This window comes from Astyanax mexicanus, chromosome 18, assembly GCF_023375975.1.
Source record: "Astyanax mexicanus isolate ESR-SI-001 chromosome 18, AstMex3_surface, whole genome shotgun sequence".
Classification (NCBI taxonomy): Eukaryota; Metazoa; Chordata; class Actinopteri; order Characiformes; family Acestrorhamphidae; genus Astyanax; species Astyanax mexicanus.
The window spans coordinates 40,776,937-40,800,482 of record NC_064425.1 but is presented as its reverse complement, the minus strand read 5'-3'; the positions used below and the strand labels follow the sequence as shown (position 1 = coordinate 40,800,482).

At 35.5% G+C, this 23,546-nt stretch overlaps 2 protein-coding genes across 3 annotated transcripts; one reads left to right on the top strand and one right to left on the bottom strand.

Moving 5' to 3' along the window:
* Positions 1-723: 723 nt before the first annotated feature.
* Positions 724-12,186, top strand: bokb (BCL2 family apoptosis regulator BOK b). The gene is made up of 5 exons (XM_007245078.4): positions 724-1,501; positions 2,764-2,976; positions 4,143-4,271; positions 9,370-9,533; positions 10,931-12,186. The coding sequence occupies exons 2-5, from the start codon at positions 2,790-2,792 to the stop codon at positions 11,048-11,050; spliced, it is 600 nt and encodes a 199-aa protein (XP_007245140.2). The 5' UTR covers positions 724-1,501; positions 2,764-2,789; the 3' UTR covers positions 11,051-12,186.
* A 1,227-nt stretch (positions 12,187-13,413) lies between these two features.
* On the bottom strand, positions 13,414-21,588 carry thap4 (THAP domain containing 4). Of its 2 annotated transcripts, none has more exons than XM_022671325.2 (5): positions 21,434-21,588; positions 19,435-19,594; positions 18,734-18,843; positions 16,790-16,893; positions 13,414-15,177 (listed from the first exon to the last, which is right to left on the bottom strand). In XM_022671325.2, the coding sequence occupies exons 1-5, from the start codon at positions 21,456-21,458 to the stop codon at positions 15,061-15,063; spliced, it is 516 nt and encodes a 171-aa protein (XP_022527046.2). In that variant the 5' UTR covers positions 21,459-21,588; the 3' UTR covers positions 13,414-15,060. The 2 variants fall into 2 exon arrangements, with proteins under 2 accessions (XP_022527046.2, XP_022527102.2); XM_022671381.2 differs by having other exon boundaries at positions 19,435-19,591.
* Positions 21,589-23,546: the final 1,958 nt, after the last annotated feature.

Sequence of the window (23,546 nt, the reverse complement as noted above, 5' to 3'; positions counted from 1 at the left end):
TTTGGTCCATATGGGCCATCATGATACAATTTTTGTGCTGTTTGTAGGAAAATGAAATTCACACTGTTTTCATTTCCCATTAAATATATACTAGAGACAGATTATATCTGTCCAGTATCATTTATTTTACTTTAGTTCTGGATATTTGGAGTGCATTATTAATATCATGACATGTTGCATAATGGACTTCTAATACAATCTGGGTAAAATCTTATTAAGGGTGTGCAAGATCATATCGTCTGCAATAATATCACAAAATAAAATATAGTACTTATGTTGTTGCAGTAGTGTATTCTTAAAATGATTGTTATTGCAAAAATTCTCTAAAATATACTGATATTATAAGACCATATTGCCCACCTTTAACCTTCAACATGTTGTACTTATGGTATACATAAGCCTGACTAGCTCTCACTGTGAGTAATATATGAAGCTACCTCCACCATGTTTGGTAGCTGTACTTAAAGAGCCACTAAACCCCAAACCTGAAAGTGCCCTCTCAGGTTCAACTGGGCTTTAGGCGTAAAGGGTGTTTCCGTGTAATTTGGTACACAGACACATCACAAAATGCAGATCAGACTATCAGTAATACCACCCTTTTCGTGACATACAACCATCAGCATCTCACCGCTATCAGAGGCACACTGCTCAGCCCAATCAGCTCTCCCTTCTGGCCCGCCCCTAAACCCATACATCACCGAGCCTTTTTTTCAAATTAGATATTTACTGTGAGTTGTTAGTGAAACTACCTCCAAGAGGGTGCTCCTATATGCCACCAATAGGATATTCTAATTATATATTCTCTACACGTAAATCACAAATAAGGAAAACTGTATAGCAACTGTATTAAAATTATTGTTACACAATGTTTGTATGGAATTTAACCAAATACACAGCGACACAAAAGCCATGTTATACATAATTTCAGGTCACTGTCATGCTCGTCACACAGGCCTAAGAGGTCATCTGTCCTACCTGAAGTGTTTTGAAGTAGGTTTAGTCTATATTTGGTCTAAATCCCTTTCATTGACGCTGATAAGTGAATTATCCGAGGCTTACGGCTGCGGGAGGGAGGCGCAGTTCTCGCCTCGGCCTCCAGGGGGCGACAGAAACGCCGGTTTGCGCGCCAAAGCAGAGGCGCATGGAGACGCGGCGGCTCATTCAGTGAGAGGCGCTGGAGACGGCGGGTGTATTTATCTCTGTGTAGTTTTGGGCTGAAAACGAAGAAATTATGATTTTACAGGGGGTTTAGGCTTCTTAACAGGAGCTTGTGTGCAGAATAAGATAAAATGAAGCAGTTTATTATAACCTGAGTAGACCGGGCTGGAGTCAATCGACCAGGGGAGAAGGTTTAACCACAAACTTCACTTTTTGTCTTTTATTTTACTAATTAAATCAGTTTTACACACTAGAATCTATCTTAAACACAAGGAAGCCCTGCAAGAATGGACTTTTGTGGTTCTGGACGATGAGAGAGGAGCTCCAGTGGACAGCAGTAAAGGTAGTGTTTATTTACTAAACCGTAGCTTAATCTTTTTTGTATTTATCCCCTATAATAACCAGCACATTATGATATTTTTCCATTCCACTTTAAACTGCATAGTAGTGGACATCCTGTGTTCAAGCGCCTACAAAGTTTAGCTGTGCAGGTGCTGCTCATTTAAGTTGGACTTCACTTAAGAGAGTACGATAGTTTTTTTTTTACTCAGTTAGGTAATGTTAGGGTCTTCTTTTGGAATTTTTCATTCCACCTTAAATCCCATAGTAGTGATTTTGTACATGTGCTCAAAAGGGTAACTTATATGCAGGTGTTCATTTAAGGTGGAACAGGAAATTGAATTGTAGTTACTAAAGGCATTTTTTGGTAAGGTACTCTTTTGGAATTATTAATTCCACCTTAAATCAAATAGTAGTGGTTGGTGTATTCATGTGCCTAAAGTGTGTATGCAGATGCTGCTCATTTAAGGTGGAACTAGAAATTGATTTCACTTCAAAGAGTATGAAGGGATTTTTTTTAAATGGAGTTTTAAGTAAGTTGCTCTTTTGAAAATTTTAATTCCACCTTAAACCACTAAGCAGGTGCTGTTCATTTAAGGTGGAAGAAGAAATTGACTTTACTACAAAGAGCTTTTTTTGCTAAGCTAGAAGTGAGGTGCTCTTTTGAAAATTTTAATTCCACCTTAAATCCACTAGTAGTAGTTGTATTCATGTGCCTACAAGCTGTATGCAGGTGCTGCTCATTTAAGGTGGAACAAAAATGTACTTCATCTCAAAATGTACCAAGGGTATTTTTTTTTTTAAGGTTTTTTTTTTAAACCTAGTTAAGTTAGGTAATGTTTTTAATTTTTTTATTCCACCTTCGGGTAGTTATTCCACGTAGTAGTAGTTTTGTTAATGTGCCTTAATATATGGTATATGCAGGTGCTGCTCATTTAAGGTGGAACAAAAAATTCAATTCAGTAAGTTTAGTAAACAGATTGCACTTTGAAATTTTCGTTCGCCTCGTAATAAGTAAGTTTATTTGCAGTGCTGTTCCCTGGTCATTTAAGGTGGAATGGAAATTAAAATATATTTTAAACAATTATAAAGGTTTAATTAAACTAATACTTGGCTAGTATCAAAAATCTTCTTCCACTCTAAATGGTGCTGACAACCTCAAATACCTGTAATGTGACTGGTAGTTTTTGTTTGTATTTTCATATCAGATTATATATGGAATTTTTAAATTCTATTTATTTATTTATTTATTTTTTTTACATACAGCTCTATAGAACCTCAAGATCCTGAAGATGGATTTGATGGATCGAGGCCCGAGTGAGAAGGAGCTGGTTTTCCAGTCTAAGATACTGTGCAGAGACTTCATTTACTCCAGGATCACCAGAGAAGGTCTCAACTGGTCCAAAGTTGAATCGTCCCTGCCTGTACCAGTTCCAGACGGAGCTCTTGGAGATGCCTCCATGGTGCTTCTAAAGCTTGGTAAGAAATCCACATGCACATACCACTGTCTTTTTTTTTTTTTTTTTTTTTTTTTTAACTGATCTTAATTTTTAAATAATTAGTATAAACAAACACAAACTTGATGTTTCTTCGTTTTAAACATATGAGCTTTAAAATTAACTCAAACAGTTAGCACTAGTGACATCAGATCAGTGGTTTCAGGATAGATATATATACCAGATTTGTTCAGGATACATCTATACCCAACAGTACACGACCATACAGGCTGTACCCAACGGTGCCCAACAGTACCTGTTAATACACACTGACACTCAGCATTTCCTGTCTGACCCAGCTATCAAATATACTTCTTATTAAATGGGCTAAACTGATAATTTTCATGTATAGCACAGTGATTTTCATTTCATTTTTGTTTTTATTTTGAGAGCACATATTAATGAGCTGATCAGTTGTGCAAGTGTGTTGGGAGCTGGAAGATCACTATGAAGACAGAAGTTAATGCAGTGAAAGCTATCAAAACACGAAGCAATAGTTGCGTATACAGTGTGTGAAAGTGTTTCAATTTCAATCTCAGCACCTTAAACACTTACCCACCCTATTACTCACTATTTGACACCCTCACCTCAGTGAAGACCTTATGGTTTGGCACAAGAATTGGGACAGAGGACAACGCTAATGCTTAGCAGTGGTTACTGGTAAGTAATACACGCCATTCAATTTTGGACTAAGCTCTGCTGCTGTGGCTTAGGTGTTTAGAACATTTTTGGATAATATTTGCATCGACACATTCAAGCTTGAACATGTTTAGTGCATATTGATATGTCTTTCATAGTTTCATAGCTTTATTTATCTTATGTAACATCAAAATGGTCACTTTTTTTATTCATGCTTATTTTACTGGTTATTTTGGGTATAAAAGTCAGTTTCAAATATGAAATAAAATAGTTAAACACAGGCTTTCAATGCAATGGACATTAAAAAGCTATAACCATATTTTAGTTAATTTAATTTAAATTTCATATGGATTTTATAGTAACAATTACAGAATTGTTGTTTGTGTATTACTGACAGAAAACCGAATATATTTGTATATTTTAAACTCAGGAATAACATTTAGGTCTAAAAGGGTTAATATTTATTGCAATTTAGGTGGGTCTTACTGCCCTCTTTGCTGTGTTTTGCAGGTGATGAGCTGGAGTACATGCGGCCGTATATCTACAGGAACGTGGCGAAGCAGCTCAGTATATCGGTGTCTGTGGAGAGCGTGGTGTCGGACGCTTTCCTCTCTGTGGCGACGGAGATCCTCTCCCTGGGTAAGACTCTAGAAGGGCTCAGAGGGAGTGCTTTTATAAGAGCTGTCTGTGTTTGTGGCGCCTCAGGCATATTTGTCTGTATTTTATGCCGGTCATACACTAAAGACATTGTGATGACTCTGAAAAAAAGAATCATGCAGGGCCATGGTTACAGCCACATGCTGTAACTAAATTCTATTAGTATGAACAGAAGCAGATGTTGGCCACAGCTGCCCTTGTGTGTTTAAAAATATAAAAAAAAAGCATAAGATTTTCACACCAGAATTATAAGAGGTGGGACCATTCAGCCAATGTCACCATGAAGCTTTGTTAAATTAGAACCCGAGCCTGTGCACAAATCACAGCATAGCATTATATAAAATTAAAAATAGCATTAAAAACGTAGGCCTATGTCACAGGCCATTTTGTTAAGCCTGACCTGACAGGGCACATGGAAAGTGGTGGGAAATCTCTGTCCGACCCAGCCAGAGTTTGGGTTGGACATCAGGTCATGCTTAGGCAGAAAATCTAAACTCTATATTAAACTATATTGATATAAACACAGTAATCTTGATTGTGAGTAAATAATTGAGCTCTAAATATTGGTGTCAGAAGTGGTTCATTTAGTGTTGTTTAAACCCTGCCTTCTACATATAGCAGTGTTGTACTGGGTTGTTAGATACCCCTGTTCTGATTGGATTTAACTTTTCTTTTTTTATTTTATTAATAGAACACTGTTTTTATAAATTACTTAAACAATCTCAATTATTACAGAATCTCAATGTATGGTGATATATTGAATTGTACCCCTATATTGTGATGCGTATCGTATCGCCAGTTTCTAGCCAATTCACAGCAAATCAAAACATTATGCTGATTCTGCTGTAAGATGAGCCTGTACTTGAGGAGAGTCAGATTCTGGCAGTGAAGCAGAATTTGGCACAACACCTGAAAAGGCAGCTCACTGAAATGACATGCTGCCGTCTGATGCACACCATTCTACAAACCAAACAGAGAATATAAATACTCTGCTCCTCAATCTTGGTCCAGACCATGTGTGAAAACACTTTCAGAAGTTCAGGCATTCTTTTTTTTTTGGCCAATTACCTAACCCCCCCCCCCCCCCCCCCCATCACTAGTTATGCCCCAACACCAGCAGAGTGAAGACTAGCACATGCTTTCTCTGATACATGTGAAGTCAGACTCCGCCTCTTTTTGAACTGCTGCTGATGCAGCGTTGCAAAGTAGCGCAGCAACTCGGTTCTGATACATCAGCTCACAGACTGCTCTTGCTGCGGACATCACCCTTTGAAGTGATGTGGGGAGAGAGCGCCATCTACCCACCCAGACAGAGCAAGGTCAATTGTCCTTTTTATGGGCTCCGGTAGTCGATGGCGAGCTACATGAACAGGGTTCGAACCGGCAATCTCCTGATCATAGTGGCAATGCTTAGCCAGCTGGACCACTCTGAGCTCCTTTCAGGCTTCCATTTTATTTTACCATAAAAAGATCAATAAAAAGATTGGGAACACCAAACTTCTTTAAATAACCGTTAACAGTTTCATTTTACAGAAATCATCCACCAAAACACAAATCACAAATTAGCTCATTGACCGTATAGACTGTGTACTGGTTATGAATTTCAGTAATTTGGGTTAAACAAACTCCAAAATCTACATTTAACATCTTCATATCTTACAGTGGGACAGTGGCCAGGTCACATTACCCTGTACATATCACCTCCCAGAGATATACATATATATATATATATATATATATATATATATATATATATATATATATATATATATATATATATATATATATATATATATATATATATATATGTGTGCACTTATTACTTTTCCACATGCTTTCAAAAATGCCAAATAAGGCCATGCCCATGCTCGTCTCCTGGCACAGACTGTGCTGCATTTTTTTTCTTGGCTCCTCGAGCAGGACTGAAAGGTTCTTTTCCTCCGTGATGTTCTCTTCTCACAACCCTTTAACCTTTCTATTTCGTCCCCTCTCTTCCATTCTAGGACACTTTAGGAGTCGGGGAGTTTTAGGGAGACACTGACATTAACAGGGTACTTCAGATCAATAGTCATAGCTGTGCTGCTGATATGCTCTTAGTGAAGAGGGTTCTTTAACTTGTAACTATAGTGGAACCCTAGATGTTACTAGAGTTTTTCACCAGTTAATCAGGCTAATGATTATTAAAATGGATATTACATGATTCAATGTACTGTATATCTATTGCTTTTAGGGATGCACTGAATATTTGGCAATCTAAGATAATATAAATAAAAAGATGCTGTGTATCAGAGCACCGCTGTATACAAAACAGGAAGTGAGGGAGGGAGAGCAGATATAACGGCAGGATTAAGGTTATTTATACTTGTTAATCCCTCAAATTAAAATTAATTAAATCATTCAGCATTACTGATCACACTTTATCAGTTTACTACTTCAACAAAACTATCTGTTTTCCAGCTGAAAGATATGAGCTGTACAGGGCTAGAATAGTAATGTTAGCTGAGCTGATGGAGCCTTAGCATTTGTTTGTTCACCAAAAGATTGGCTGCCTTTTTTTCTGTAAATTTAACTCTTACATGTGACGTGAGTAGCAGTGCTTAGGTACATTTATGCTGAAATTGCACTGCTGAGGTAAATGTAATGAACTTTTTCTGCTGGGATGTAAAAATGCGTTAAAGTTGATGTTAAAGTGTTCAACAAATAATTTTAAATTGTAGCTCTGTAATAGTTTTTTCTTTGAAAATCAAGAAAAAATTAAGCTTTGGCTACTTATTTTTTTCTTTGGTGGAAAAGAGTGGAAAACCTAAAAAAAAAAAAAAAAAAAAAGCAACAGACCATGTTTGGAATTCAGTCTATGGCAAGTTGTTTCAATTTTGTGCAAAAAATCTCATTTCATTGCAGCCATAATTGTCCGTTAACAATTTCAGGCAAGCATTTATTTCATTTCTTTTTTTTTCCTTCAGGTCATTCTGAAGTAAGCACTGTATATAGAGGTGTTTTGAATCTTTATTTTGTATATGTGAATTGAATTGACTGACTTTGGTATGGAAAATGCTGCATATATTTTTGTGTTAACCTTTTTCAGTAAGATTAAAACAAAAAAGCATGGTTAAAAATCTAATTTTATCAATTACACAGTTATATTACTATTTTACATTACATTTATGGAATTTAGCTGACCCTCTTATCCAGAGTGACTTATTTCTAATAGAAAGGTTATTTCTATTACAGATGTGGGTCAATGTAGTGTTAGGAGTCTAACCCAAGGACTGTTATGGGTGTAGCACAGCATTCAGTCACACAGAACGGAAATTGAACCCTAGCCTCACACATGATGCGGTAGCTTACTGGCAGGGGTGGTGTTATCCACTGCGCCACACCAAGTTACATATTTCAGGTTTATCAAAAGTCAGGTAAATTTAATTTAAATATACAAAATGCAGATTTTAATACTTATTTCAGCTTTTAAGCTCTATATAACTGGTGTTGACTTAATCAGTTGTTTTAATTTAATAACTGTTGCAGGCTGAAAGGTTCTCCTTCTTTGGGTGCCATACAGGTTGGTTCTTGTATCACTTCCTGTGTGCTACATTTTTATCTGTCCCTAGAAAATGTAAAAAAAAAAAAAAAAAAAAAAAAAATCCAGAAAATGGAGAGATTTGCTTTTTAAACATGATTCCTACAGTGACGACACATCTCAAATGGTTAAATGATGTGTATTTACTCTTTAAAGGTTAGGACTGGTTTACAGGGTGACCAGTTCAACCTCAGCCCTGTGTTGGCACTGGATGGTATCATGGCTCTGCTGCCAGACTCATCAGAGGAAATTAGCTTGGAGAGGCAGCAGAGAAGCAGCGAATATCTTTAGCCTTCCTGTTACATCAGAACCCCCACGAGGCGGCTGATTGGTCCGTTAACTAGGACTTCCAGAAAACCAAGCTGCACCTTGGCATGCAGACGCCCTGTCTACAGATAAAGCCTCACAGCAGGATTCCTGATGAGTTCTCGGCAGAGCTGCACCATATATTGTTTTAATATTAATATCGCAGTGTGCACATGCTCATGCCTACATGCATGCTCTCAGGACATGCAATGCTTTGTGCGTTGCTTGGCACTGTTCTAGTGGTGGGACAATAATCGATAAATAATAAGAAACATAGGCACTTTAAAATCTCTTTAACTGCCATGTGCTGGCACTATAATTAGATGAACAGGGTAAATCTGTGGTGAAGAATATTGATTGTGAAATTCTGTGAAACTGACACAAATAAATCCATAATTCCTGGTATTTGCTAATTTTGGAATATTTTTTTTTTATCTTCTTCAGTAACACAATTATTTTAATGTCTGTTTCTCTCTATGTAAATGCGAATTCATTCCAATTTCAGCAGTTCTACTGGATGGATGGATGGAGATACAGTGCTTGCAGTTCAATATCGTGTTTTGTTATAATAATGTAAGCAAGGCAATAGATATATTGTGATTGTTTAAATAACATTAAAATGCACTTATTTAACATATTACAAAACTGAATAAAAGAAAGGTTTACTTTTTATCTAAACTTTTATCTAATAGTGGGATCTAATAAGAGACTACAACACTGCGACATCTAGTGTGTGAGGATTTACACACAACACAAATGAACCACTTCTGACACCAATCTTTACAATTAAAAAAGGATTAAAATTTAATACTGATAAAAAAAAAGATACAGTATTGTAAAACAAAATATTGCGATACAATGATCAATTATCAATATTTCCTTGCACCATAAGCCTATAGGTTAATGTTTAGTCTTTTTACTCCAGAGGGTCATATTCTATTGGCAGTTCTTTACAGTGATTTAAATAATCTGTGAGTGAAATAATAATCTATCTGTATCAGCAGTGGATGCAGCTCACAGTAGCTGAATGTAGAATTGATTAGAATGGATGGCCACAAACATTTAGACATACAAGTTAGCGTATTTATTATTTTTCTGTGGTAATTATTGAATGTTCTATTCCAGTATAAAAGTCCTGAGAAATTAAACTCTTTTAATGAGAGTTTAATTAAATTGTTTACCTCCTCTCTCCCTCAGGGATCACGTGGGGGAAGGTGGTGGCCATCTTTGCAGTAGCTGGGGGTCTGGCGGTGGACTGTGTCCGGCAGGGTCATCCAGCCATGATACTCACTATAGTGGACAGCCTGGGGGAGTTCGTCCGGAAGAGCCTGGTGCCCTGGCTGAAGAGGAGAGGAGGCTGGGTAAGAAACTCCACTTTTAACAGTGCTGATCTCAGTTTAGAAGGATCAGACCACGGACAGTTTTGAAAGTGTCAGAATACTGTGATCAATGTTGTGTATTGTAAAAATGCCTTTAAATATGGTGATGTATATTATTTATCATATCTCCCAGCTCTAATACCACGGTATACCTAACAATGGTATACTGCTGCAACCCTAGTTACAAACTAGATTCAGATTTTAGAATCTAGTTCAGAAACTGAGCGTGTGATTGCAATGCTGATTCTTGGGGGGTTGCAATAGTGTTGCTAAGTGGTTGCTAAAGTGTTACTAGGTGGTTTCTATGGGGTAGCTATTGCGCTCTTTCCCCTCATCACTCCTAGGGTGATGTGGATCAGCACAAGGCTGCGTCTGTGAGCTGATGTATCAGAACCGAATCGCTGTGCATTCCTCCGAGTGCACTGTGTTGCTGCTCGGCAGTGCTGCATCAGCAGCAGTTCAAAAAGAGGTGGTGTCTGACTTCACATGTGTCGGAGGAGGCATGTGCTAGTCTTCACCCTCCTTGTGTTGTGGCATCACTAGTGATGGGGGGTGATATACAGCTGAGTAGCAGCTGAATGGGTGGGGCTATTGGACTTGGTAAATTTGGAGAAAATTAGAAATGAAATTATAAACAAAAAAAAAGTTATTTTTGTGATAAGTGTTCATGGCGATTTGCCAAAACACTGTAAAAATATTTTAGTAACTCAAAGAAGGTACTAATGCAACAAAATAAACATTAAAGGTTTATAATAAAAAAAACTTTTATCTGTTCTGAAAAAACTCTGATCTTGTATAAAATAACAATGTGGCAAAAAAATCTATGTCACAAAACAAAAATAATGTTGAGTGCTGCATATCATTACTGTCCAGACAAAAACAAAAAGAAAATCTCCAAAACAGCAATTTTACAGGAAATAGATAAAACCTTAATCTTAATTTTTAATAGACGTTGATGTAAAATAGTTTCTTTTAGGAAATTTTGGAGAATTTATGTTGGTTAATTCAAGAAATTTTCAGTAAATTGTAAGGGACAGTTTGTGTTCAAATTATGTTCAAATTATGTAGTACAGTAAAAATCAAGTTTTTTTTTTTTTTTACAGAAATAATATAAACTGCAAACATAAACACTTATACAAAAAGTACCCTTAAAGCTTCACAGTATATAGCTTTTGATCAAAATACCACTATCACAATTAGATTTTTATTTTAATCATTTAAAAAAGTGTATTAGTTGTAGAAACAACACAATGTGCCACACCCTACAAAATAATGACGTTTTCTTTGAAATGCAGTACATGTAGAGTTCAGCAGACCAAGGTGCTGCTACTGTGATCTGAGGATCCCTACTGACCACAGTCCTTTCACTGTTCTTCCAGGGAGACATTTCAAAGTGTGTGACGAGCGTGGACACTACACCTCCGTCCCATTGGATGTCTGCAGTAGTATCAACCTGGAGGCACGTTGTGAAGACCATGTACATCTACCTGATGAAGTAACTGTGGAAGCAGTAGCTGTTAATACGGCTCCAGGACTGGAATTACTGGGAAGTCTCAGACTGCTCATGATCTCAGAGCTTTACTAATGGAGAAATGGCTCCCTCTGCTGGATTCAGAGTGTAATACATACATACACACACACACACACACACACACACGCACACACAGGTATTTAAGGCTGTGCAGGTAAAAGTGTCCCAAATCTGATTTTCTTAGTTAATCTGATGTTTATTTAAAGCTGTTAATATTATCTTTATAATGATACACAAATCTGACATTAGTGTGAACAGTCTGCTTTGTGTAAGTGATGCACGTTTGCTAATCAGCATTGCTTCACATGAAGTTTCGGTTTCATCCTCACCAGAATCTCAATAGCTATAAAGAGCTGATTATTATTATTAATTCTGAGAAAATTTGCCTTAAAGCGTAATGTTAGTTAGACTCGGACAGCCACCCCTCTTTAAAACTTCTTTTAAACTTTTTAAGCTTTTTCTTCTTTTTTTTCCCCTCCTTTCCGCCAGTTCATTGGGAACACTAAGTGGTCACAACACCAGTCTTCTAATATTATTGGAACAGAGACCTAATTCCATATATTTCAGAGCTTTGTTACCTTATTATCCCACTACTGAAACCATCCCTCACTGCTGTCGTCCATTTTCATGTCTATTCACCACTTTTTTTTTCCTTCTTTTAATGTCACGTGAATTCCAGTCTGGCTGTTCAGACAGAGTATTCATTTAATTAACAGTACTTAAATCAGAATTTCTCAAGTAATTATTTATTAGTGACACTAAGACATTATAGTGTTAAAACTGTTATTTGATTTACTGATGTAAAATCATGGATTTGGGTCACTTTTACCCGCTGTGTGCTCGAGCCTCGCGTAACATTAGATCTAGTTTGGGGGTTTTAAAAGCACTGCTAGTTCACTGAACTGTTAATGGAACTGATTGGACGACTGTGTCCCTGTGAACAGATTCCAAGACTGGATCCAGGAGATTGGAATCCAGATTGAACGTGTATGAAAGCTGTTTGTAGAAGATAAGTGTGTAATGTTTGGCTGAGAATGTGTTAAATAGGAGAAAGTGTGCAATATCAGTTTGTTTTATGGAGTGAAAATCACCCATATTAACAAACCCACTCAAACACACCAAGCAGAAGCACTGGATCAGTACCAGTTCTGGTGATTTGGCTCGTAGCTCCTAAATATATCACTGTCAGGTAGAGACTTATGGAGCTCAAAGCTGCATTTAAATATTTATATTCAATTTTGTATATATCAATAATATTGATAAATATTTAATGGCATTACTTTTTGCTCAGACAAGATCCTGTCCCAGAATACTTGTAATGTGGTACAATTTGCTGTTGAGTAAATATATGTAATAATAACTTCAGACTAAAAATTCAGATCCATACATTTTCACATTTAAACATTTACATCCATAAATCTGTGTTTTTTTTTTTTTTAGATTTAAAATCTGATCTATACTTTTTTTTTTTTAAATCAATGCTTATTTTTTACATCTAAAAATTTAGATTTCAGATTTAAAGTAATCAGATCCATTAAATTCAACTAAAAAAATCATAAAAAGCTCATAAATATAATTTCAGGTCAGAGTTGAAACATCTATTAGATAGATTTATTGATCAGAATTTTTTTATTTATTTTTTATTTTTATTTATTTTTTTAATAATAAGCTGTCATTCAGGTTTAGTTCAATCTAATTTTTGAATACTGCCATTTAAATATTATGCATTTAAGCTCCATTTTAAATTTATTTATTTATATATATAGGGGTAGGCAATATGATTAAAAAAAAAAGTGTTTCATTATATTTAAAGATTTACAATGCACTTTTATTTATTACAATATTTGGACACAGACAATAGTGTGTTAAAATAGAGCAGATTTTTAAAAATTCAAACACTGATATTTGGTTACCCTTATATTTAGTACAGTGATTTATAATCAAATCCAAAGTTTCCAAGCAATCCCAATATCATTTATCATGATGCAATAATTGATTGTCATATTGCCGACCCCTAATACATCATGTTTTAACTTTATTTTAAATTGCTGTTGACGTGTTGGATACAAACATGACTGAGATTTTTTACTGCATGCTTTTGAGTGAAGTATTTTTTAAACTATATTTTTACTAATGAGATTTTTTTATTCACTAATTCACTTTATTTTGGTATTTTGAAATGTCAAGAGATTTGGATTCACTGTGCACTTTTGAATTTTTTGTGTGTTCATACTGTCGGCGTTTGCTACTTTGTGCATGGCAAAAATAAAGATTTTATCTTTAATGATAAAAAAATGCGTACTAATTGAACAGAAGAATACAATATAAGAATTCACATCGGTTATTTAGAGGTTTATTAGTCTTGAAAGGCATTGAAATAGATGGCAGTGTTTTTTACTCTGTTGTTTGATCACAATGTACTGACAATGGATTTAAAATTTATAAATGTGTTTTTATACTATTATGATGCTTCTTTCTAAAGTGTTTGCTTACAGTATTGCAATATGTTGTGATTTATTGAATTGTAACCCCTGTATTGTGATCTGTATCATAATCACCAAATTCTTGCCAATACACAGCACTATTTAAAAAGCTGTGTTGTTTAAGACTAGGCTTAATCCCTGTCTAGGATCCTGACCTAAAACCAACACAACACTTAATATACCTTAATATACCATTCCAAGTGTTCCTTTATAGTTCTGATGTCTTCAATATTAATCTACAATGTAGAAAATAGTACAAATCGATGTATAGAAGGAGGTGTGTCCAAACTTTTGACCGATACTGTATGTAAATGCACGCATTTACATACAGTTTTGTACTTTAAATGTATTGTTTTGTACTTTAAATGTATTGATCCACGCCTTAATCCAGCATACTGCCATGGTCATGCAAAAACTTTATACCGCTAAAAACAGCAATAGAAGTCAATGTAAAAATGCTGTAATTTAGGAGCATTTCTATTGGTCCCATTCATCATAAAATTCAGATATTGCAAAGAATAACTGCCAGATTCATTTTAGAGGGAAAAACTACAAAAATGCAGATGCAAGGTTTTTGCATGACGGAAACGACTAACAATAATTAACCCCATGTATAATTATATGTGTTGTCAACATTTTTATTTTGAATGAAAAGTAATCATTGTTTCCAGAATGTTCTTTTTTTTTTTGGTTTACTTTATTTTAGTAATCGAGTTTAAAATGTGAAACTCATATTATATAGATGTATTACACACAGAGTGATCTATTTTAATTTTAAACATTTTAATGTTTATTTATTTTATTGTTGATGAATAAAGCATACAGCCAATAAAAACCCAAAAATCAGTGTTTTAGAAAATTAGAATATTATATAAGGGCAAAAAAAGTCAGTGCAGTTTTGTTTTCCCACAAAATCTTACAGCACTTCATGCTTCCCTCTGCTACTGACAACTTTTATGGAGATGTGGATTTCATTTTCCAGCAGGCACACTGCCCACAGTGTCAAAAGTACCAATTAGTCTTATATAATATTCTAATTTTCTGAGACACTGATCTTTTCATAGGCTGTAATCCATAATCAACAACAATAAAATAAATAAACACTGACAATAGATCACTCTGTGTTTAATACATTTATATATCTATATATTTTTTTAATAGTTTCACATGAATTACTGAAATAAATAATTTTTTTAATGATATTCTATTTTTTTTATGGAATAGTAATCAAACTTTTTTTTGTGGAACCAAAAGGCAAACCAAAATAATTAATTGGCAAAAATAATGTTCCTGAAACCAAAATTTGTTAGATGGGTTGTCAGTAGTTGAATGGTTACCAGTACTTGACCAGTTCAGTGCCCCCAGATGTATTTATTATCTGTTATTGTATCATAAGTGCAGTGAGATGTGCATTAATATTAATGCATAGTACATTAATCATGTGTCGGACGGGTAATGCCGTATCCTCCGTCTTCATTCCCCGGATCCTCAGTGGTCAGGAGGCTCTGCGGTAGGTAATGTGCAGATGCTGGGTCAGAGGCTGGTTCTCCAGTGCCATGGACACTGTCTGCTCCAGTCTGCCATCGGGCCTCAGCTGAAAGAGCCTGGAGATCTGATCAAACATCACAAATATAAAGAGCTTTTAATCTTTGATATCAGATATGCTTTAGTTTAGAAAAGATTCAATGAATCCTGGAATGCATGTTTTTATTTAATGGCTCCCTCATTAGTATTGCAATATATAAGATAGACTATGTAGTTCACATAGGCAACGTTTAAATTACAAGCCACTTTGCTCAAATCTGATTTTTTGCTCAGATCTGATTTATTCTATCTTGACGGTTCACATTCACGAATGTAAGTGATTTGTATCTGTGTGTAATGTAAATGAATCTGTCCCTGAAACGCCTCACATACTCATATTGATACATGTATAACAACAAAAAAGAAAACTCATATAAGAGAGACAAGAGACTCGTAGCTTTATAAAGGGAAATGGATGAGTTAGCAGCTCATATGTGGAGCATCTTTTGCTGGAGTGGAGAGGAGTTAAAAAAAAAAGGCCAGGTGGTTTGCTTTTGCTGTTTTTTCAGCTATAGCTGCACAGCTGCACCAAGTGATGTGTTGTGGGTACGAGAGAGAAGCACGAAGCTCATGCGTAAAAGAAAAAAAAGACGCATGAATTCCGATTTGACCGTTTACATTCATGCCGCATGTCCAGGGATCGGATACGTGTCCGATTTAGGACCACATATGAAAGTGACTCAAATCAGATTTGAAAAATCCTATTTGGCACGTTCACACAGCCAAGAAAAAAAATCAGATTTGAGTCACTTCAGCCTGGTAATGTGAACGTAGCATAACTAGCAGTAAAACACGTGTGAATCCAGAAACTCCCTCATTAACATGTGCATGTCTGGTTATCAGTAAAGCTTAAATGCAGTCGTTGCTGCCACGGGTAGAACAACCAAGTTCTTTGATTTAGGGGGCAAATATTTTTTTTGGTTTGATCATTTTCAATGACATTCTAATTTTTTGAGATGCACCTGTAGATATCTCAGTGCATGTAAACTGTTAGTATTCAGAGTATTCTGGGATGTCTCAGTCTGTGCATGAGTGAAAACAGACTGTGGTAGAGGAAATAAGTGAGCAGTGTTTAACACAGCACCCTCTGATGACAACTTTTATGAAGCTGTGGATTTCATTTGCCAGCAGGATTGGCCACACTGCCAAATTTTTTGAGATACTGACTTAGCAAGTGGTTCAAAAAATATATTAAAATAAAAAAATAAGGTTTTGAAGTGGCCTAGTCAAAGTCTTTCATGCTCGAAAACCCTTGATTGTGGCTGAATATTCTCAGGTTATCTTTGTCTAATATTAAAATGTGTTTGTTAATCTGAAAAATGTTAGTATAATAAAAAAAAGCAAAAACAATATAAATCTGTAAGCAAAAATCTGATTATTGCCTGACCCATTATCTGATTATCAGATTACCCAAAATGATGTAATGTTGACTGGATTACTGGCAAACGCTACTGTTATGCAGTAATCAGATTATGAAGTGCATGTAAACACATTCCTTGTCCTGTCCTGTTTTGTCCTGTCCACTTTGACTATGACATTATTGTTTATTCTTAAACCAGTTTAGAGCACTAATCAGCCTTAGAACATCAAACTACATAGTTTAATTGTGGAAAATACAGCATATCAGAGGACATACTAACCTGTTGAACGTGCGGCTCCTTGGCAAAAGAAGTTCTGGCCAATGCCCGGCTCTGCAGGATCACCTGCTGACCAATCAGCTCACCTTCCTCAATTTCTACTAGCCCTGGTGGAAATATGCACATTCTTTGTTATATTTTTATGCAACATAAATAAAACTATAAAGTAACAAATTATCACAGACAGGGATAACATAATTAAACAGATTTACACAAGTCACATAATTTAAACAGGAGTGTATATATTTTGGTTCCTTCTACAGTACCAGTCAAATGTTTGGACACACCTTCACACTCGAAGTTGTAAATTAATGCTAAAATGATCCAGACTATGAAGGAACACATAAGGAATCATGTAGTAACTTAAAAGTGTTAAACAAACCAAAAAAATACTCTGTGAAGCATTTAGGTGCTCTTATCTAAGGAAGCTGATAACTTGCGGTTTCTGATGCTGGTAACTCTGATAAACTAATCCTGTTCAACAGAGAAAACTCCTGGGGCCTCATGTACTAAGACTTGCGTGGACTTCCTACTAAAATGTTCCGTACGCTCAGATCTGAAAAGTTCCGTACGCACAAAAAAATCCGGATTTATCAAACCGTGCGTAGGCAGAATTCCACGTACTTTCTCTTAGTACATCACAATCAACTTGAAATCAAGCGCAAATGCACGAAAGCATCACACTTGCCACGACTCCTCCCTCAATTACGCAGAGTATAATGTTATATTATTATTATTATTATTATTATTATTATTAATAATAATAATAATAATAATAATAATAATAATATTATATACGCATAGCGTATAATTACCCATGTTTTAAGTTTTATTATTCTAAGATAAATGCTTTCATTTAAATGCTTTAAATGAGTTGCCTACCAAAAAGACACACGTCACACACTCAGCTTGTTTTCTTATGCTCTTGGAAATCTAAAACTGCTTATAAGCCAGTCATCATCATGGGCCAAAAAAACATAATGGTCACGGAAAATGCGCGCTCAATGAATTCGGCCATTAGCAGTATTTTCCAGTAATGCCAACGCTGCATCTCCAACAACTTCAGCGCAAACCTGATCTAGGCTAAGTGGAAACACGTTAAACGATTATTTCTGTAAGACAATGAAACTGTCTGATTAATTTACTTTATTTTACCCAATAATGCTTACTTCAATGTGTGCATAAAGGATATCTTAAAAGTTGTAATTTCAATGCATCGCCTCTAAGTGTCGCCAAATGACAAAAACACAATACATACGCACAAAAAAAAGGCGTACGCCCAAAACAAAACTTCCGTGGGGGAACGCACTTTCACACGTTCAAGTCAAATTTAGTACATCAGACCGTGAGCGTGAAATATGGCGTACGCAATGTTTTTGTGCGTTTGCACCTTTAGTACATGAGGCCCCTGCTCTTCCTTTCCTGGGGCAGTCCTGATGAGTGCCAGTTTCATGAGTTGCTGACCTTCATTTCTTAATGTATTTTTTTTCTTTATTTAGTTGAGTAGTTCTTTTCATAATCTGGATTAGAACATTACTCAAATATATCTATTCACTGTATACCTGTAACTCTACCTCTTCACTACTTTACAACTGATGCTCTCAAACACATTAAGAGGCAAGAAATTCAAGTAATTAACTCTTGACGAGTTCAGCACAGCTGTTAACTGAAAGCCTGAATTCCGGGTGACTCTACCTCATAAAGCTGACTGAGAAAATCCAGCAGAGATGTGCAAAGCTGTTATCAAATCACTAATCAAAAATATAAAACATATTCTGGTTTGTTTAACACTTTTAAGTTACTACCTGATTCTTTATGTGTTTTTCGAAGTCTGGATGATTCTTCCAGTATTGAAGATTTCCACAACTTTTAATTGGTGCTATGTGTGAGTGCTTATTAAAAATTTGTTTTAGTCAGATGACTCTAAAAGCTGCTTATTGAACTCACCTGAGTTCTGAGCGATGATGAAGGCCAGGTTGTTCGTGCCAGGCTGAATCCTGATAAATCCACATTCTCTATGAAGGGGCTTTCTGCTCTCTGCATGAAAAGCATTAAACCTGCATAAAATTACATAAAACAACATTAAATACACAGTTATAATAACAGTGATCACAAGATGCTGCTCACAGGAAGCTGTTGGTGGACTATTATCAGTATTCCCAGCAATGACACTGAGGTGTTTAAAAACTCCAGCAGCACTACTGTATCTGATCCACTCGCTGTACCACCAGCACAACACACACTAACACCTCATACACCACCACCACGCTAATCAGTGCTAATCACTGCAGTGCTGAGAATAAACCACCCACCACCCAAATAATAATAGCCGCTCTGTGATGGTCTCTACCTCTCCTGTGGGGTCCTGATCATTAAAAAACAGGGTGAAAGGCAAATAATGATAAAAGTATGCAGAGAAACAAATACAGAACTACAGTCTGTAATTATTATAGAACTACAAAGTGCTCCCATATGATCACTGGAGCTGATCAAATGGACAGTGAGTGCAGGAACAAGGAGGTGGTGCTTATATTGTGACTGGACTGAGTATAAACAAACTGTACAAATAAGTAAAATATGAGTATAGTATAGTATACTATAGTATACTGTTTAACATGAAACAGTCAGAACACTGCTGGACTGCTTACATGAAGTTGATCACAGGCTGTCCCACATGAGAGAAGTGCAGGGTCTCGGTGTAGCGGAACGGTGCGATGGAGGGAAAAGACCCCTCGCCTGGCTCGTCCGACTCCCAGGTGCCCAAAAGCCATTCCAGGGGCAGCACAGCTACATTCAGATCCACAGCTGCTAGAAAAAGACCAACCGGATTTAAGTGACACTTTCATCCACATTTCAGCAATGAAATCCATCAAATATATTCATTTCTAGGGCTGTTTATTGGCAAGAGCTTAGCAATACATTACAAAAAAAGAAAAGTTTACTTTTTATCCATTTGGAACAAGGCAATCTAACGTCAGAGTACAACACTGCTTTCTAATGGGCAACACTAAATGGACCACTTCTGACACCAATCTTTATATCTAAGCTAATAATTTAAAAAAATCAATACTGTGTTTTTGAAATTTTAAACAGTATTGCTTAACAAAATACCATTAAATATTTGTTAGAAACAGCAATACCCCTGCAAGTGGTAAAACCACTGAACATGGGACATGTAGTCCTTAAACCTACTGGCCTGAGAATAAAAGCCTTTCACAATATTAACATTATAGTACCATATATGAGCATGATAACTTATTACAGTACAGGTCAAAAGTTTGGACACAACTTCTTATTCAGTGATTTGCTTTATTTAATTTATTTTCTACATTGTAGATTAATATTTAAGACATGAAAACAATTAAGGGAATTATGTAGTAAACAGTAAAAAAAAAAAAAAATGTTGGTACTCCACCATCCCCTTATCTAAACCTGCTGAACTGAGATGGTGAATTGAGGTGATTTGAGGTGATTTAATTGGGATGAGCTGGAGCTTCACAGTGTGAAGGAAAAGCACCAACTATTGTTGAGCACCTCCAGGAACTCCTTCCTTCAAGACGCTGAGAAAACTATTCCAGGTGACTCTCCCTCATGAAGACTTGAATTGAGATTAAAATTCTACTTAGAAGAATCTAAAGTATAAAATATATTCTGGCCATATCGCCCACCCCTAATATTAAGAAGAGGCTTCAGAACAAAATCTTCTCAAAACTGTGGTAAAACTCAACTCTCTTAAGCACCAGGCATTGTATTCATAAGCATTTGGTGTAATAACTCTTTATGTGAGGGAGTTTTTAGAGGTTCAGATGTCTACACAATTTTAAAACTTACTAATATATAACACATTTTAGCTGTAAATAAAAAAACAACATTGGAGAAATAGATGCAATTGAAGAATATCAAGATTATTATTATATTTTTTACAATATAGCAAAGCACTACTTCCATTATTAAAAATAAATTATTTACATATAAATAATTATATTACATTTATTTATTATATTTTTCATTATACTATTTTAAGGGATTTTATTCCTATGAGAATGCAACGGCACATCTGATATATGTGAAATTTACAGCATTGGTGGACTATTCTCAGTAAACACAGCATTGACACTGAGGTGTTTAAAAACTCCAGCAGCACTGCTCTATCTGATCCACTCATACCACCACAACACACACCAACACATCATACACCACTACCACCATGCTAATCAGTGTTGCTCACTGCAGTGCTAAAAATGAAGATAATTAAAGGAAATAAAATAAAAAGGAAATTATAATATATGCAGAGAAACATATAACTACAGGTCTATAGAGCTACAGAGTGTCTTATATGATCAGTGCAGCTGAAAAAAAGATGGATAACAGGTGTAGAAACAAGTAGGTGGTCTTATTGTTTTGCTTGATGTGTATATTTCTAAATAAACGCACCACTACACTGTAAATACATCATTTTCTCTGGAAAAGACCCAGAAATATATAGAAATAACGTTAAATCTAAATAACACAAATAACTACAGCAGCGCCCTGAGCTCTTCTCCAGATTAGCCTGCAGTGCTATAGGTTAAACTACGGGGCTAAATATAACATGCTAGCTAACTATAACCTGATAAATATGAAGCCAAATGTAATATTATAGCTTACCGGAGTGAATCACCGGACACGACATGCTGTTCCACAGCCGAGCTTTAATTCTCTTCCAGAGCTGATCTGAAATAAACACTCTAAACCCGACAAACAGCTACTAAAAACAGCACAGATTAGCATAGCGAGCTAACAGCCTGTCAAAGTTAAGCCCGCCTCTTATTTTGAAGCAGAGGAACTGTGGGAAATGTAGTCCGGAGGCGCTTTATTGAACTACAAGCACACAATCAAGTCAAGTCAAGTAGTTTTATTGTCAATACTGTATATGTACAGGTGTGGAAGCCCATTCCCGCCACCTAAAAAATACAAATAATACAAAGAAAAAAATTTAAATCAAAATATTGACTTAGTATCTCAAAATATGGAGATAGTATCTCAAAATATTGACTTAATATCTCAAAATATTGAGATAGTATCTCAAAATATTGACTTAGTATCTCAAAATATTGACTTAGTATCTCAAAATATTGACTTAGTATCTCAAAATATTGTATTATTGTATTGTGTTGTTGCTGCTGGATGCCTAAATTTCCTTCAGGATAAATAAAGTATCTATCTATCTATCTATCTATCTATCTATCTATCTATCTATCTATCTATCTATCTATCTATCTATCTATCTATCTAGATAGATAGATAGTATCTCAAAATATTGACTTAGTATCTCAAAATATTGAGATAGCAGTTTACTTAATAATAATAAATTTTTTTTTGCTGGATTATTTTTATTTTTTAGGGGGCGGGAATGGGCTTCCATATACAGGACATGTATAATAAAATTTATACATTATAAAATTATGTTACTCTCCTTTCTAAAGTTACAGCAAGTACAGCAAAATAAAAATATAAATATAAAAGAATGAGAGACACTAAATCATCTCAACTTCCGGCGCCGACACGAGTGGCTGGCTGTTCCAGTAGCTCCGTCTCTTTGTGTGTTTTTCCGTTTTTTTTTTACGTTTATTTATCGTCTCAAAAAAAATTAATCTAAAATTTCCCATCGGGGATCAATAAAGTATCTCTCTATCTATCTATCTCTCTATCTATCTATCTATCTATCTATCTATCTATCTATCTATCTATCTATCTAAATTTACAACAAGGGTACGGATATTGTAATGTGAAGAGACATTACATTACATTACATTAAATTACATAACATTATATTTGGCAGACACTTTTGTTTAAAGCGACTTACAATAAAGATGTACATTTATTAATAGAGGACATAGAAGTTCAAGGTAAAAAAAAAACATTTTGACAGGGCCTAAAGGAGGCCAAAGGTGAATAATGGGACAGCGGAGGAAAAGAAGGAAATGAGGTTAGAAGTTGTTTGTTTGTTAGGGGTGTTATGAGAGTAACTGTTAAGTGCTCTTTGAAAAGACACATGAGACACAAGACGATAATGTCATAATAGTGGGGTATTAAAAAAGGGAATGAAAGTACCAGTTTAAACGGAACCGTATAAATATTAGTGCAAATATAGAGGTACAAATGCTTAAAACTCGTAAAGTGAACACATGCATACAGTTCTTTAAATGTCACAGTTGTAAGAGGACTTAAAGTGGGTATGATAGTGCAAGTATAAGCAGTAGTGCAGCTATGAAGTGTGTGTGAGTGCATCACTTATTGAGAAGTTCAGGTACTGTGTTTTCTACCATATTTTGCATATTCATGTAAATGTACAGTACCAGTCAAAAGTGTGGACAAACTTCCTACATTGTGAATTAATATTAAAGACATGAAAACTATTAAGGGACACGTTTGCAATTATGTAGAAAACAGTAAAAATATAAAAACAGTAGTGTGTTTGTCCTCCACATTAATCCCCTGATCTAAACCTGATGAACTGAGATGGTGATTTGAGGTGATTTAATTGGGATGAGCTGGAGCTTCACAGCGTGAAGGAAAAGCAGCAGCTATTGTTCAGCACCTCCAGAAACTCCTTCCTTTAAGAAGCTGAGAAAACTATTCCAGGTGACTCTCCCTCATGAAGACACTGAGATTAAAATACCAAGAGTGTGCAGATCTGTCCTCAAAGAGAAATGTGCTACTAGAATCTAAAGTATAAAACATATTCTGGTCTGTTTAAAACTTTTTGTTTACTAAATAA